Raw genomic sequence first — 14,797 nt, forward strand, 5'->3', positions numbered from 1 at the left:
TTATTACCTATTTAAACTTACACTACACAATATTCCACGGCTTTATCACACAACGAATGGCTATATTATCACTGGTTGACTTTGAATGCAGGGCCATTCCACAAGAATGCTTTGTGGGGCAAATCGGTGTTGGCTAGTTAATTTGCAGGCAGTGCTCATTGTGAAGGGTTTATGTGTACTGGATAGAGGGATTAGCGGCTCAACTAGCACATCACGTCCGCTTGGTAAGTAAGCCACGTTTAGAGTATTAGAGTTTTAAAACGTGTTGTTTTGCTAACAGCCGTGATTAAACTGACGTCAACGTAATGTCTGCTTGAATTTTCCTCACACTGACGGGATATATGTCTGACAATATACTACGCGTCAAGTGTTGATATGAAGACAGGTTATAGAACGGACGTGGTAACCTTAACACAGTGCCATTTAGACAATGGTCAAATGTAACCTATACTCTGTTTTGGATTACACTTTCTCGGTAAAGTACTGATTCTAGTACTTTTAGGGGGTTAGTCCCTTTCGAACCTCAACTCTCAGAGCCAGCCGCTCTCTTGTGGAATCTGCGGTGGCTGATGTTGGTTCGAATCTTGGGTGCGACTCAACCCAACAATAGTACCAGTAATCTGTACTTTACAGAGAAGGTGTAATCCCGAACACAAGACATGGGACAAGATAGCGTTTACCTCCATAGAAACATTTCGCTCGCTAGGCCGAAGGCCTGAGTTCGAATCTCAAGAGTGTGTTTGATAAACTTACTCACCCAAGAACGATGACTCAAGTGACAAGCTTCGATTGCTGAATATGAACTCTAACCCAGATCTTGTCAGGGGATGGCCTTCTGGTGATACCAAGGAATATAACTGGTGCCGAGGCAGCTGAGATTATCACCAGATGAAAACTCACGAAGATCCGGGTTAGAATGGTCTTCAATAACCTATGCTTGTCGATCACTAGATTGTCTGGTCCGAACTCGACCAATTAATAACCGCCTCCAAATAGCTGGAATAGTGCTGAGTGCGGCGTAAAACTATACTCGCCTACCAGATTAAAACAACTATATATCAGATCACATCGAATATTCCGGAACCTATGCCCATCCTACATGAACTTTGCAATTAGAAGAAAATAATAATTAATTAGGTCCCAGAACAATGCATATATCAACAGCTGATGCAATCTCGACGTGCCAAATGATTCTACATTTTGGTTCATTTTTAGAAATTTATTCTCATTTCTCGAAAGACATCCAAGGGTCACTCGCGACGCGAACTATATTCACACTTGAAAAACGGATCTTTAACGGTGTGAATAAAATAGAGCAGGTTAAACAAACAGACACTTAGTCACGTGGAGTGAATTTAGATGTACGGAGCTGAAGTCAGAGAGAAACAGTCTTTATTTGTTTACTTTCACACTGAGGCTATTAGACCTACAAGTATATATTCCAATTACTTTTAATATTGGGTCACACGGGTCACGATTATCTCCATTCACACGCCTTATTTCCCGACCGTATTTCTCCATTAATTGTTTGCATGTACTACTCATTGACAGGTAAACACACAGATGGAAGGTTATGCGTACCAATACCCACCAGCCTAGACTAAGTGTAGTCATATGAAAGAAACTACTCATCCTTAATTTCTTTTGAGTAGTATTCACAAGTGCAATACCCTGATATCGACTATCAGTGTTGAGATTGATTGAGAGTGTTTTTCTTGTGTCTTCAGAACTGGGTAGGTCTGGTATGATGTTTAGCGAGAACACTCAACTGTGTCCAAAGGCAAGTTGAGGTCCTTGACCGAAGATCAAACAGACCGCCATCTTAAAGTGATCAGTTCTGTGTCTAATGAATCAATGCTTTCCACTTTATTGCCATATTGGATATTTGTACATGAAGGTATTTAATCAATTTTCCAAATAATTTTCCTTGGATTGGTCATGTGCTGTTTTGCTCTCTCGGTGGAGATAATTATTATAACTCTAACGCCGCTCAATAAAGTTGATGTGGTTATTGCAGGAACTCTCTGGGCTTGGTATTGAAAACATATAAGGTGAGTTGCTGGTCTGAGGCGCGGCAATTCCGAGTGCAGAGTTCTGTACTACGGTTAAAAGACTACAAACGGCTATATCCCTGACTTTCCTAGTTTCCTAGTAAGTGACCCCCTCCGTGGTACAGCGGCCAGCGTTCCTGTACGGAGAGCTGTAGGATGGTTCGATCCCAGGCAGCGTCATACCTAAACTCGTTAGATGGTTAGTTAGATGGTGAAGTTGATACCCTGCCTGGTTGACTGGAATCAGTAGCTACAACATGTGTCTTAAACTTGAGTCTGGTTCCCACAGGAACGCAGTGTCAAGCCCATTTCTGGTGTCCCCAGTTGTGATATTGCTGGAATATGCTAAAAACGGGGTAAAACTAAATTAACTACGTCACTCATTCTAAAACGTTAACATGACGTTATACCTTGTTTCACCTTAAGTAGAAAGCAAGGGTGGTGTCATGTTGGGTGTCGTTGTAGTAAGGGATTTTAGTGCTAAGGTAACTCTTATACTTGAGACCAGTCGTTGGTCTAAGGTTGCTTTGTACAACGAGCCACGTTCTCTAGAGTTACCTTAGCATCAGGTTTATGTATTAAATGCACGACCGTCTTAGCGCCGAGGTTGCTTAGTCGAACGGACCGCTTTCAAATTCATTACAAAGCTACAATTTTTTAGATAGGGGAGTTCCTACCATCTAAGCGCAAATGTCGCTTTGTGACGTAGGGCCCGATTGTCAGAAGTCCACACACGCGCAAACTGTATCGCATATGGGGTTGCGCAGCATAAAGAATATAACAAGTCTTCTTATATGCGAGCGAAGCTAGCAAAGGTTGGCAACGTACTTTGCTCTCCAACCCAATGGAGAAATGGGTTTATACATTTGATGGTGGGGATATTTTATTTTGACATGAAAAATATGACGCTAAAAATATCCACATGATGAAGGAGTAAGCATTAACTCCGAAACGTTGTGTTCTCATAATAAAGAAGTTGATATCCATAAACATCTTCATTCTTATGAAAAATATTTGTCGAACTGAAGCGAGGAAAGTACGTAACCAACCTTTGCTCGCTTCGCTAGCATGTAAAGAAGACTAGTCATTCTCTCTATGCTGCGCAGCCCATTTGCGCTACAGTTTGCCTGTGGTCTACATTGACGCATGGAGTTGCGATCGACAGAGATAGCTTTATAGAACGGTCCTTAGCTCTGGTTCCATATGTGTTGTGTGTAAAACCTTATAAGTGTCATGCACACAGCAGGGGGTCGAGTATAAGCCAATTGTCACCCTGGATTATTACACAAAGACCCCCGTCTACAACACTTACACGTCTTAACGTTCTCAGTCGTTACACAGTTACCGGTAAGAGCATTGGAACGTCGCGGAAAACCCGCATCGTTCACGTCGTTGACGATTCATCATTTTGCTCAACGTAAATCTCAGTAAATCAGATCTCCAGGCAATGCCAGTTTTGGCGCGGTTCGTTATTAAGTTCGATGACCCGTGTTGTCTGAAGCCCGTGTGGTGTGGTCCGAATGACTCCAATCAATCATCACGCAAATCGATTTCTCTGGGTAAACGATCGATTGTGTTGAGGGCGTTATAACAAAGTTATATTCGGGTGAGACACATACCCTGCTGTCTACGAACACAGGGGCACAAGGGAATGCCGTGACTCACGGAAAAAATCAGTTAAGGTGAGATTTGTTTCATGTAATTAATTATTCAGAATATATCAACGTGCACATGCAAACATGACGCTAAAAATGAGCGATTATTGTTTTAAGCCGATGTAACACAATTCATACAAGATCGCAGAGAGGTTTTTCTTACTAGAAATGACCTTCACACAGCTTTACACTCTACCGCAGAACTTTTCATTCTCGGCATTGGAGCGCTAAAAATATTGCGCATGCGTTGTATTCATATAGTTTACGACATAGATTTATTAACCGGCACGGCCTGTTATGTAGAGGTAGACATCGATTAGTTCAGAGGGTCTGGAAGATCTTAAGTAACACTTGATCTTGATATATCATAATGGAATACTCTCCCAGGTCACGTCAGCAGTTCATCGTGGATATTAGACACATTGATTCAACAATTTGTTTGCATTGTTTATTGTATGGTGCCCTGGTGTTATTGTTCAATTTAGTCTTCACTCAGGCTTGTTAAATGTACTCCCAGTGTGCTCAATGGCCAGCTGTATCGCTGTCCGGGTGTCAAGTCTTGGGTGAGCAGTCGAGGGTGCACTTTCCATCTTATACATGTACAGCGACCACAGCGGAACGTCAACGTCTTCCATGGTCGCTTGGCGCAACATTGTCGTGTGGTTACAGTGACTCTGCAGTATTCCAGTTATGTAATGGTGGTCAGTGAGTAATCGAGTCTTGACTATACTATATAATCCAGTGACTGATATAGTGAACATCTCCCCACGACACTCGGATACGAGGATACGAATAAACGATCAACGCTAGGATGTGATTGATGCGCTTTTATCATTCTACATCTGGGGGAATGTTACATCAAAATATGTGACATCAAACTAGGCGTCGATAGCATGGGCATGCACTGATACACGTTATCGGGACACGGCGACACAGTCAGGTCAGGTCAGGTCAGGTCAGGTCAGGTCAGGTCACTTTTCAGAGGCCAAGGAGTTTACTGTCCTGTCTAAGCCCTGTTTGTACTCTTGTTTTACTATACTCCTCTCAACCAAAAATTAAACATAAAGTATTTTCAGTATAATATCATTATCTCGATAGCGATTTGGTAAATATTCAAAGAATGCATAACCTTTTGAGACTGTCAAATATATTTATCTGATGCCGTTGACAACATCACCTTAACACAACTTCCTTGTTATGGATGATAATGCACGTCCATGGGTGATAATACCTGAGAAAGAGTTGTTAATGGTGTTGTTTAGATCAACAACATCATATATATAGATTGGTCTGCAAGGTCACTGGATCTTAACCTCCTTGAAATACTTAGGACATCATTGTGATTCGTGTTTACGGTCACCCCCAGACTCTGGATGACCTTGAGCAGGAGTTACAGAGAGAATAGCAGGGCATCCACAACAGTCACTTTAAAGGCTCATTTGGTCCATGCAAAGACGCATAGAAGCCTGTATTTGTGCTCAAGGTGATCATATGCGTTATTGAACACTGATTCGCTGTCCAAAACTAATATAACTTGAACCTTAATGTTAACATTTTGTTCCATCAATGCAGCAGATTTGGCATCACTGTTTCACGGGTACATGCTTTTGGTGCTTTGTAAGTCTATTATTGCTGAATATCATTGTTAATAGTGTGTACATGTTTCACCTTTCTATTGCATTATTTCATGATTTGCAATTTCAATAAATGAAAATGAGACTAAACATTTGTGTTGCTTAAGTTTTTGTTAGGAGTATGGTTTCAAATTTCGTTACTCGAAATAGCCACCAGTGGCTGTTATGAATAGTAACCCAAATGACCTATCAGATTCCTACTTTCATATCACGTATATTTGCTTCAAATACAATCGCGGCGTCCGTTCAAGGAGATCTGACCGATGGTCAAGTTCTTTATCGCAGTTATACAGGTTAGTCAGTGCAGTGGTGAAAACTGTCCCTGTACTATCACTTTTCTCCCATACCTCAATGTAGATGGATGACGCGTTGTGACAACCAATCGTCATTTTATCACCCTCTTATGATGATTGTGGCACTTTAAGATATCCAGGTGGATTCGGACCGTGCTAATACCGTTTTCGACCCTGTCTACCACTTATACAACGTTTTCGACTGCATGTTACTGTCTCTGTGTACAGCACCCAGATTATGGTGCCATGCAGACATTGTTGATAAAACTGAATTAAGCCTGAGAGTTACGTTGTGAATATATTATGATAGATTTGACGATAATAAATCACAACAAAGCTCGACCTATCCTTTTAAAGCCGTTCATTCGCTGTAGGTTGTATTTGGCGTCAAACAGAAAGGATTTAGTAGTCCACCTTGTCGACGGACTCTCTCCACCGGGGTGATATGTGATTTTCACGGATATATATTTACTGTTACAAGATTGTCAACTACAAAGGGAGCGAGACCTCGTGGGGAGACGACTATGATCCCTACACTGTACACGGAGTCATTTAAGCTTGCAATCTTGTCTGAGACCGGCCGTTCTTAGAGGATTATTTTGAATAAGCTCGGGCTTTTCTTTGAGAGGGTGAATTTCGTTCAACGAAACTGCCAACAATCTTCAAACAATATCACGTGTCTGGACAGACAGATGAACAGGTATTCACCCCATAGGGGGACAACAACAATCGGCATGGCTTCTCCAGGTTGACCATCCGATCCACATTTAGTCGCCGACGTTTTCAGTCAAGATATTTTATTTGACAATATAAACATTTGAACGATTTGGGAAGAATCGACTTGGAAATTCCAACAACACTCCAACCAACATATTCCTTATTTGATTCCTCGGCCTGAACGTAATACGTTTTAGAGGAATGGTTTTTATTCCGACCACCAACCTTTTTCAGCATTTCTCGATTGGAGTAACCATCTGTTTCTGTAAATCGAAGCGGACCCAAGCGGAGAATACCCAAGGTAATGGTATGCAAGTCTTCTTCGACTATTTAATTCGCCGCATGTTCAGGGTTACGTCCCTTGGGCGTGCTAGAATCCTCTGATCTTGGATTGAATCCCGTTTCGTCCCGATTGGGTTTCTAGGTTTGTCAACTCTATAACCGTGCTCGTGGGTTCATCGAAGTGGTACACACTCGAGGCCTATATCCATTTTGACTTTCCAGTCCATTTCTGCGGCGTAAGGCCTTGTTCCTTCTCCTATTTCACATCCATATCAAGCTGAACCGCCGTGGTAAAACTGGTTTTATGTGATCCCAGCTCATTCATAATAGACTCTTCCCTTAAGGCTGCAACAGAATGACTTTGTGAAAGCAAGTGAGGCCAAGAAAAATTCTTGTGACGGTTTTCCACATCAAGAACGCAAACACAATTCACCGTCACCAAACTGGAACTTATTAACCTTATTTCATAGGTGATTCTCTTTGCAGCACGATGTGAAGAAATGATTATCAGTGTTAAATGGAACACGCCTCAGAATTCCCGAGGCCAACTGATCAATTGTTTAACATTAATTAGCACTTGTCTACAGATGGCGTGAGTTACGGAACCTGGTGTGACCTCGTTCACAGCTCAAGTGGGATTGACGCCTGATAGCCCGGATGTAGCTGTCATAGAGGGAGGATTCCCAGTTTAACGTCGCAACACGTTACCCCAAGCAAACCAGTTTTGGAAACCAGCAGAACTGCTTCGGATCCGATCACTCCGCACTGGATACGAAACAGGTAACGTGGATGTTTTTCGAGTTTCTTAGATTGACTGTTTCACCAATTATTAATTTTAGTCCTTGATACGTGCTGGAGGTGAGTCTCAACAATGTTAAATTTCTCCTTTGTTTAACTGCACCACAGAATACTAAAAACTAATACTATCATCGTCTTAAAATATCCTTATTTGCAGACGGTTTTTGCTCAAAATGGTAAAGGAAAGTTGAGATTCCATTCTACCGTAAACATTCCTTCCAGGTAAAGTGAAATCTGTTCCGATGGTTGTGATAAGTTTTATTCATTTCTTATTTAATCACGTCTAGATCAAGTACATTTGAGCAATTCATCAAACTACATCGTAAATGCCCGAGAAACACTTGCGTTTGGTGTTAGTGAAAGATTGGTGACAGAAATGTGACAATGTCAGGCAAGGTGTTAGTCACGTACAACGGACACTTTTAAGTACGTGGAGAATGTATGCTTTCATCGAACACTTGTGGTGATTACAGGGTGTTAGTTTACGAAGACGTATGGCTTAGATTGCGTGTCCATTTATATCAGCAAATATACACAATTATACACACACGCCGGTGTACTCTGGCTATCAGGCGTTGACAAACAACAGTTCAAATACAGGCATACAGTGTCGCTTATTGGAAATCATAAGATAGATGGTTGGACATACTGAAAAATATCATTGAAAGGAAATATCATTTATTAGGATATGATAAGTGTAAAACCTGGTTCATGTCAGTAACAATAGCGTAAGTCTTTCTAAATTCTAGTGTGTGTGAAATGAGTTTCACACTAATTTAGAGTACATGTATTCCCGACGTTGACGGACTGGTTTCACGTGGGAGGAAATCCCAAGGTTAGGCAATTTTTAGACGTTTACGCTTTGATCACACACACGCACGTGGAGAATGTATGCTTTGCGCGCGCGCACATACACACCACCCCCGCCCCCCTCCCGTACACGGGCATGAAACTGACAAACCTTGAAATCAAATCGAACCGGGATTCGAACTCGCGCTCATACGTTTCGGGTACACATAAAGGAGGTAACTCTGCATGTCGAATTACGTCGCCTTGTAATGATAACCATAATCAGAGACCACATGTCTTTATATCAGTTCTACTGGTTTCACGTCCATCGTACATATGTTTGCAACAAGCTTTATTAAGATCCCAATCAGTTCAGATTAACATATTATGCATGTCTAAAGAAGGTAATTGGTGCTCGACATGCAAACGTCAGGGTTTATCTTTCTGGTTCGTTTTTGTGTTTCTCTTACCTGACAACACTTATTCACTTATTCAGTCTTACCACAGTCGACTGATCATTTCAACCGAGTTACTCTCGCAACTCAACGTCGATTATGTAATCGTGTTGTAATATTTTCCTATGAAATTAACGTGCGCGTGTTGTACAGAACTTGTTACTGGCGACTATAACACCATACAAACGAGTGTACGTGGTGTAACATTAGCCTTAATGGAACATTGCGTGTTGGTTATGACATTATGACATAATACTGACGTTATTATCCATATAGCTCAAAGCAAATACGCAAACAAAGAGTTTATGGTTAATAATGATTTCTAGCGTATTACTTACGTTAAACAAAGACAACGCATTCGCAATACAGGTACCAGATATACGTAATGTGAATAACACTATACTAACGACCCATGAAGGTCCGGGGTAGGATAGACCTTTAGCAACCCATGCTTGCCATAAAAGGTGGCTGTGCTTGTTGTAAGAGGCGACTAACGGATCGGGTGGGAGGTTCGCTGACCTGGTTGACACATATAATCTGTTCACAGTTGCGCAGATCGATGCTCATGCTGTTTATCACTGGATTATCTGGTCTAGACGATTATTATTAGACACCCGCAATGTAGATGAGTGCGGCGTAAAACTAAACTCACTCACTGTACTAACATTATCGCCCAACAATAGAAACAGTACGTTGAAATATTGAGAAGGGTTTTAATTTAGCCCTTTTGTTGTTTTCAGCATAATTAAAATGAAGTGAGGTCGTTTCCTGTCATTAATTGTCACAACCGATCGGTCTGACCGCTTAATATTGATATGCTCACAACATCAACTATAAAGCTAATGGTTGTTGTCAGCGGATAAGCCCTCATCAGATCCATGTAATACCACCATTTAGAACGGATTACATACTGGTAAATACGTGATTATCCGTAGCAGGATAAATTAGTATGCCTTCTCAACCCTGCAGCCAAAACAAACCACGACTTTAAGCTGAGCATGTCAACACTGGTTTCGTCACATCGGAATGTACGGCGAGTTCTTCTCTGGAGTGTGACATGGCGAAAACGATTCTGATTGATGACACGGATATTCATGTGACAACGAACATGGAACAAGCTGTGTTTGTGACTGATGGCTTTGGTATATTGCCAGTCTTATACCCTGGAATTTCTATACTGTCAACTAGCATATCTTGAAGCGGATACACAACCAGTTGTTATGAATCCATATCTCCCAAGAATTGGTTTTGTCTCAGTGGATAAGGTGCATTTTGAGACTGATACACCGGATATTCTATTGCAATTCGACATATCCTCATGCGGACATAAACCGCTTGTTGTTAAATCATATCTCCCAACAAGTGGTTTTGTGTTGGTGGATTAAGGATATGGTAAGGTTGATACCCCGGATATTCTATTGGTGCCTAACATATTTCAAGCGGACATACGTTATATTTACATATCTTGCAACAAATGGCTTAGTGCAGGTGGATAAGTGCATTATGTGATATTGATACCCCGGACATTTTACTGATAACTGACACATGTTATTAACAATATCAACTATTCTTCAACGATTTTAAAGTATCTGGCTTAGTCGGGTTTAGTACTTTGGCTCTCACGCCAAGCTTCATCACCACACAGATGAGTTTATGGGATCCAAACATTTCAAATACAACGAATACGTTCATGATATACATCATCATATCAGTTTCAAAAACCCCACACCTGGTTTCTTTTCTCTATTCTTCTTTAAAAACGTTGTACACGGTATATGTTCACAAAAAATCGTTATTACGACAACCTAGGCGACTGGTTTGGTCCTGTTCAGAATCCTATTATCGTCATTAAATTTCCCACTTCATGTAAATATATATGAGATGACTTGTCAGCTTCACAGATAACAGGTCACTCAGAGGAATTTACAGGACGTTTAATTTACATTATCAAATTGAATATGCTTTCCAAAACAATATTAACAGGAGTCTAAAATTCTGAACACATTGTCCTTCTTAAATTATTTAATGTACCTCAGTGTGGAATACCAGTCAAATTCTTGTAACGCGGTCTCGAATCTTTTGAGGGAAATGTAGTAATCAGGTTTACCATCGACCGGCTCTTAATGTCGTAATATGTACTTGTGTGGTTGAATTTATTCCCCACTTGATTGCAAATTCTACTTCACGTCTCTTAAATATGAAACACCCGCCCGGAGTGAGGTGAGTAATACGCTTTTGTGACCCATAACCAGAGTGTTGTAATTCACCCTGTCTTCACAGTGGACGTATCATAAACGTGTTCTCATATTCATTTCCCGGTCAGTAGGTTTACAATTTTGAGAATAATGCAGTACACCTCTATATAACACTGTTTGACTAACGGCTGGTTCCGCGCTTGAAACACGCTGTTGTTAGGTACAGACTCCATGTTTTAACAAATTTACAGAAAATTGTCGTGGCGGCGTGAAAGAACAGAGACAGAAGGAAAAAGTGTATATTTATGAATACCATTGATGAATTGATGCCATGTTTAAATTCCAGAATTTGTACTTTATTGCTAAAACAATGCCTACGCGAAGATTCATTGAAACTAGATTACATGTATTGATTATGTAATAGCATGACCACTGGCAAAGTGTTAATAATGAGTTGCCTCGCTTTACAGGTGTATCATTGATCGGAGGATCGTATTACATCCCAGAGTAGCTCGTCGACGCTGGCGTTATTCTCGTGACCTGGACTTCATACCTGAGGCGACAATATCAATATCAACACCGCTTCGCATCCTGGCAACATTGCCGTAATGAAACCGAAAGGGTCATGTATTTAATGACTTGCTGAGACCAACAAAGTTTGCATTACTAGTTGTAGTGACCCCCACAGCGGTCATAGCAATTAAAAGACGTGTCTTTTTTGTGTCTTCTGGCTAGCTAACCTCGAAGCGTTTGTAGCCATACAAAATTAGTAAGCCCATTCTTAACACATTGGCTGCGAATGTTAAGTTAAGAAGTTAAGAATTCTTAGGACTTTGAACATTTCGAGAATAAGGGCGTTGGTTTGTAAGAACATTTCCAAAACCTTTTCGACAGATCTACTCGGGAGTATGTTCCAAACCGACCTGTTTGATCGAGTTACAGAATGATTCAAGTGAAAAATTCCCACGGACCACGTTTTGCTGCCATAAACCTCAAATGACGTCATAAAGAGATGACGTCGTTTAGGATGTCTGTGCTATTGTGACGTTTTCGTACCCTGACGCCAGAGAGTGACAAACATATGATGTCACAATCAGACAGCATGGCCGAGGACGGAGGTTGTGGAAACATCTACAGTTACGGTTGCCGCTTCTCCACCTCCGCTGCAACCAAAACCCTCCTTTCAACATCGGAGAGTCCACCATGTATAGGCGAAGAGCCGAGACTTCAGAGCTTCTTAGAAGTCTATGATAGGATCCGATGTGATCCGAGTGAAAGAGGACAAAAGAAGGTGAAGGCCAGTGTGAGCGGACAAAAGTTGGGAGGGTCACAAGGTGACGGAAGCATTCCATACGTGTTCAGTCATTTTGACAACATAGACAAATACATGCAGAGGTATCGATATTACCACACAGTGGGTGATGCAGGTCACACCGGTATGGACCCCCATATCCTGGGCATCCAGGTAGCAAGTGTGGCGTCCGATGACGCAAGGTATGTATACTATGGGTTGCTTGTACAGAGGCAGTTTGTTTTTACATACACTGTATGTTCATTATGGATGGGCAGTCTGTGACAGTGTGTATGCATGCCTTGTGATGGCGTACGTGTAAATCTAATTCATACATTGTGATGACGTACGTGTAAATCTAATGCAAGCATTTTAATGGTGTACACGTAAATCTGATTCATAAATGCTTACGTGTAAATCTAATTCATACATTGTGATGGCGTACGTGTAAATCTAATTCATACATTGTGATGACGTACGTGTAAATCTAATGCAAGCATTATATTGGTGTGCACGCAAATCTGATTCATAAATACTTATGTGTAAATCTAATGCATACATTGTGATTGCATACACGAAAATGTAATGGATGCATCGTGATAACGTACGTGTAAATCTTATCCATATATGGTGATGACGTGCGTTTAAATCTAATGGGTACAAAGTGATGACGTACGTGTAAATCGGATGCATACATTATGATGACGTACGAGTAATAACCATGTACATTTCGTAATGATACATACCTGTGGTGAAAGCAGTCTCATAACGTGTGTACAGCCTAATATGAGACAACCTGCGGACCAGAGTTGCGTCCCCTAGGCGTTCCAGAGAACTGTGATCACTGGATCGAATCACGATTCGTCCTGATTTGGTTTCTCAGCGCCACGCCCGAACTGACGTTAACGTCTGAATGGTCAATTTCTCACATATACTTCACTTCAGTCTTTGTTCTCAACGTCATTCTGATTCACATTGACAAAACCAAAATATTGTTCAAAGCGGTATTCTGTAGTTTGATGACAGAAATTATAAAAATGACGTCAAAAATATATTTACCACACGATTTGTAATTTAATATTAAGATGTGACCTACTCATTGATTAACCTTGAGTATACGTTCCTGGTAATGTGTAAGCATTATCAATATTTGTGATTGATGCTCATTTTCATTTTCATATTTTACCATTACTATCATTACGTTCCCAGCAACAGAAGCCTCCTGTTGAATGATCTGACAGAGCATGGACCCAGCTTAAGCGAGTTTCGGACGCTCCTTGTGAGCACCAGACGACACAAGACCGACCTGTCGTCTGCCAAGAGGAACAAGTCCGCCCCTTGTTCCCAAAACTTGAAACAATCCAAACGTCTGTATCTGACGTGGGAGGAGTACAGGTCGATACACGGCCCAGACACCACGCGTACACCTACACAATCTCCGCAGCATCTCCAGACATGCTCCAGTTTTGTGCTCGACAAAGACGAGCAGACGACACCCAAGACTGTGAGGAAAGTCTCGTCTGCGTTTCCGTTGCGGTCTTCTGGTGCGAGTTTAAGTGCAGAGACACCAAAAACCAGGGTTAAATTGAAAGACTCTAATACTAAAGGTAAGGAAAACCTTGATGTTGAGAAGTCTCCAGTAACCATGACTCCCGCTGCCCCGGATGTGAAATCAAGACAGGTTTCTCCCTCCACGTCTGTAATTCCTCGTGCATGGTCAGCGTCAGCCTCCACCACGTCCAGATTCAAGATGACCACAGTGAAGGAAAGACCGCGATTGTGCAGCAAGTCAGTCATGAAAGAAATATTGAACAACCATGCTGCCCATCATTCTTTCACAGAAGCAGCACATCGTTCTGCAGCGCAGAGGAACCATGCGCACTTTGTGTCATCACCACATTCGCATCCCGAACAATGTAAAACAGAAAAATCTTCCAAAAGGGATACATCCCAGATTGAACAGTTCAAGAAATTTTCCAACAACAGGTCCCCGAACTCCCGGGTAGGAGTAATGTACAAGTTCTCAAAAGTCAGACGACAACAAATTCATTTATGATAAAATATGATGAATAAAATATTTTTTTTTCTTTGGTCTTTTTCGCGAGTGAATAAGTGAAAGAGTGAGTGACACTTTGCAATACAATCAACTTTTGTCGCAGGAGTGTGCTCGAGGGTTGTTTAGCGCAGCAGGGCAGCAGAATATCGTATTTATTGCTCGAGTGTTACATTGTGTCTGTGACCTCGTATAGTAGTGCCTTAAGACCTCAACGCCTGGACAGTATATCACTTGATTGTCTGGTCCAGACTCGATTTTTCTACAGATCCCCGTCATATAGCTGGAATATTGTTGAAGTGAGGGGTTAAACAACAAACAAACCAATTAGTCAGGTCACATTTTGTATCTACCCCATTGTCATGACAGATAGCTCTCCAAACAAGGAAATTGTTTAAGGAAGGTATACAAGGGACTATAACAATAACGTAACGAGTATAACACGTGTGTGTGCGGTGTGTATGTGTCTATGTGTGAGAGAGAGAAAGCGTAGGAGAATAATAATAACCGCCATTCTTACGTTTACACATTTGTTTCTACGAAATCCCTGACATTGCATGTACCCTGACTATATTTGACTTAGT

The 14,797-nt window shown here is 41.3% G+C and overlaps 1 protein-coding gene across 2 annotated transcripts; it reads left to right on the top strand.

The window, feature by feature from the left end:
- The first annotated feature begins 3,417 nt into the window (after nucleotides 1–3,417).
- Nucleotides 3,418–14,247, top strand: LOC137281190 (uncharacterized). 2 transcript variants are annotated; one of them, XM_067812321.1, is made up of 4 exons: nucleotides 3,418–3,733; nucleotides 7,220–7,412; nucleotides 11,340–12,363; nucleotides 13,370–14,247. In XM_067812321.1, exons 3-4 carry the CDS (start codon nucleotides 11,951–11,953, stop codon nucleotides 14,214–14,216), a joined length of 1,260 nt encoding a protein of 419 aa, XP_067668422.1. In that variant the 5' UTR covers nucleotides 3,418–3,733; nucleotides 7,220–7,412; nucleotides 11,340–11,950; the 3' UTR covers nucleotides 14,217–14,247. The 2 variants fall into 2 exon arrangements, with proteins under 2 accessions (XP_067668422.1, XP_067668415.1); XM_067812314.1 differs by lacking the exon at nucleotides 3,418–3,733 and adding an exon at nucleotides 6,291–6,651.
- Nucleotides 14,248–14,797: the final 550 nt, after the last annotated feature.

The sequence above is a fragment of the Haliotis asinina genome, chromosome 1 (genome assembly GCF_037392515.1).
Source record: "Haliotis asinina isolate JCU_RB_2024 chromosome 1, JCU_Hal_asi_v2, whole genome shotgun sequence".
Taxonomy (NCBI): domain Eukaryota; kingdom Metazoa; phylum Mollusca; class Gastropoda; order Lepetellida; family Haliotidae; genus Haliotis; species Haliotis asinina.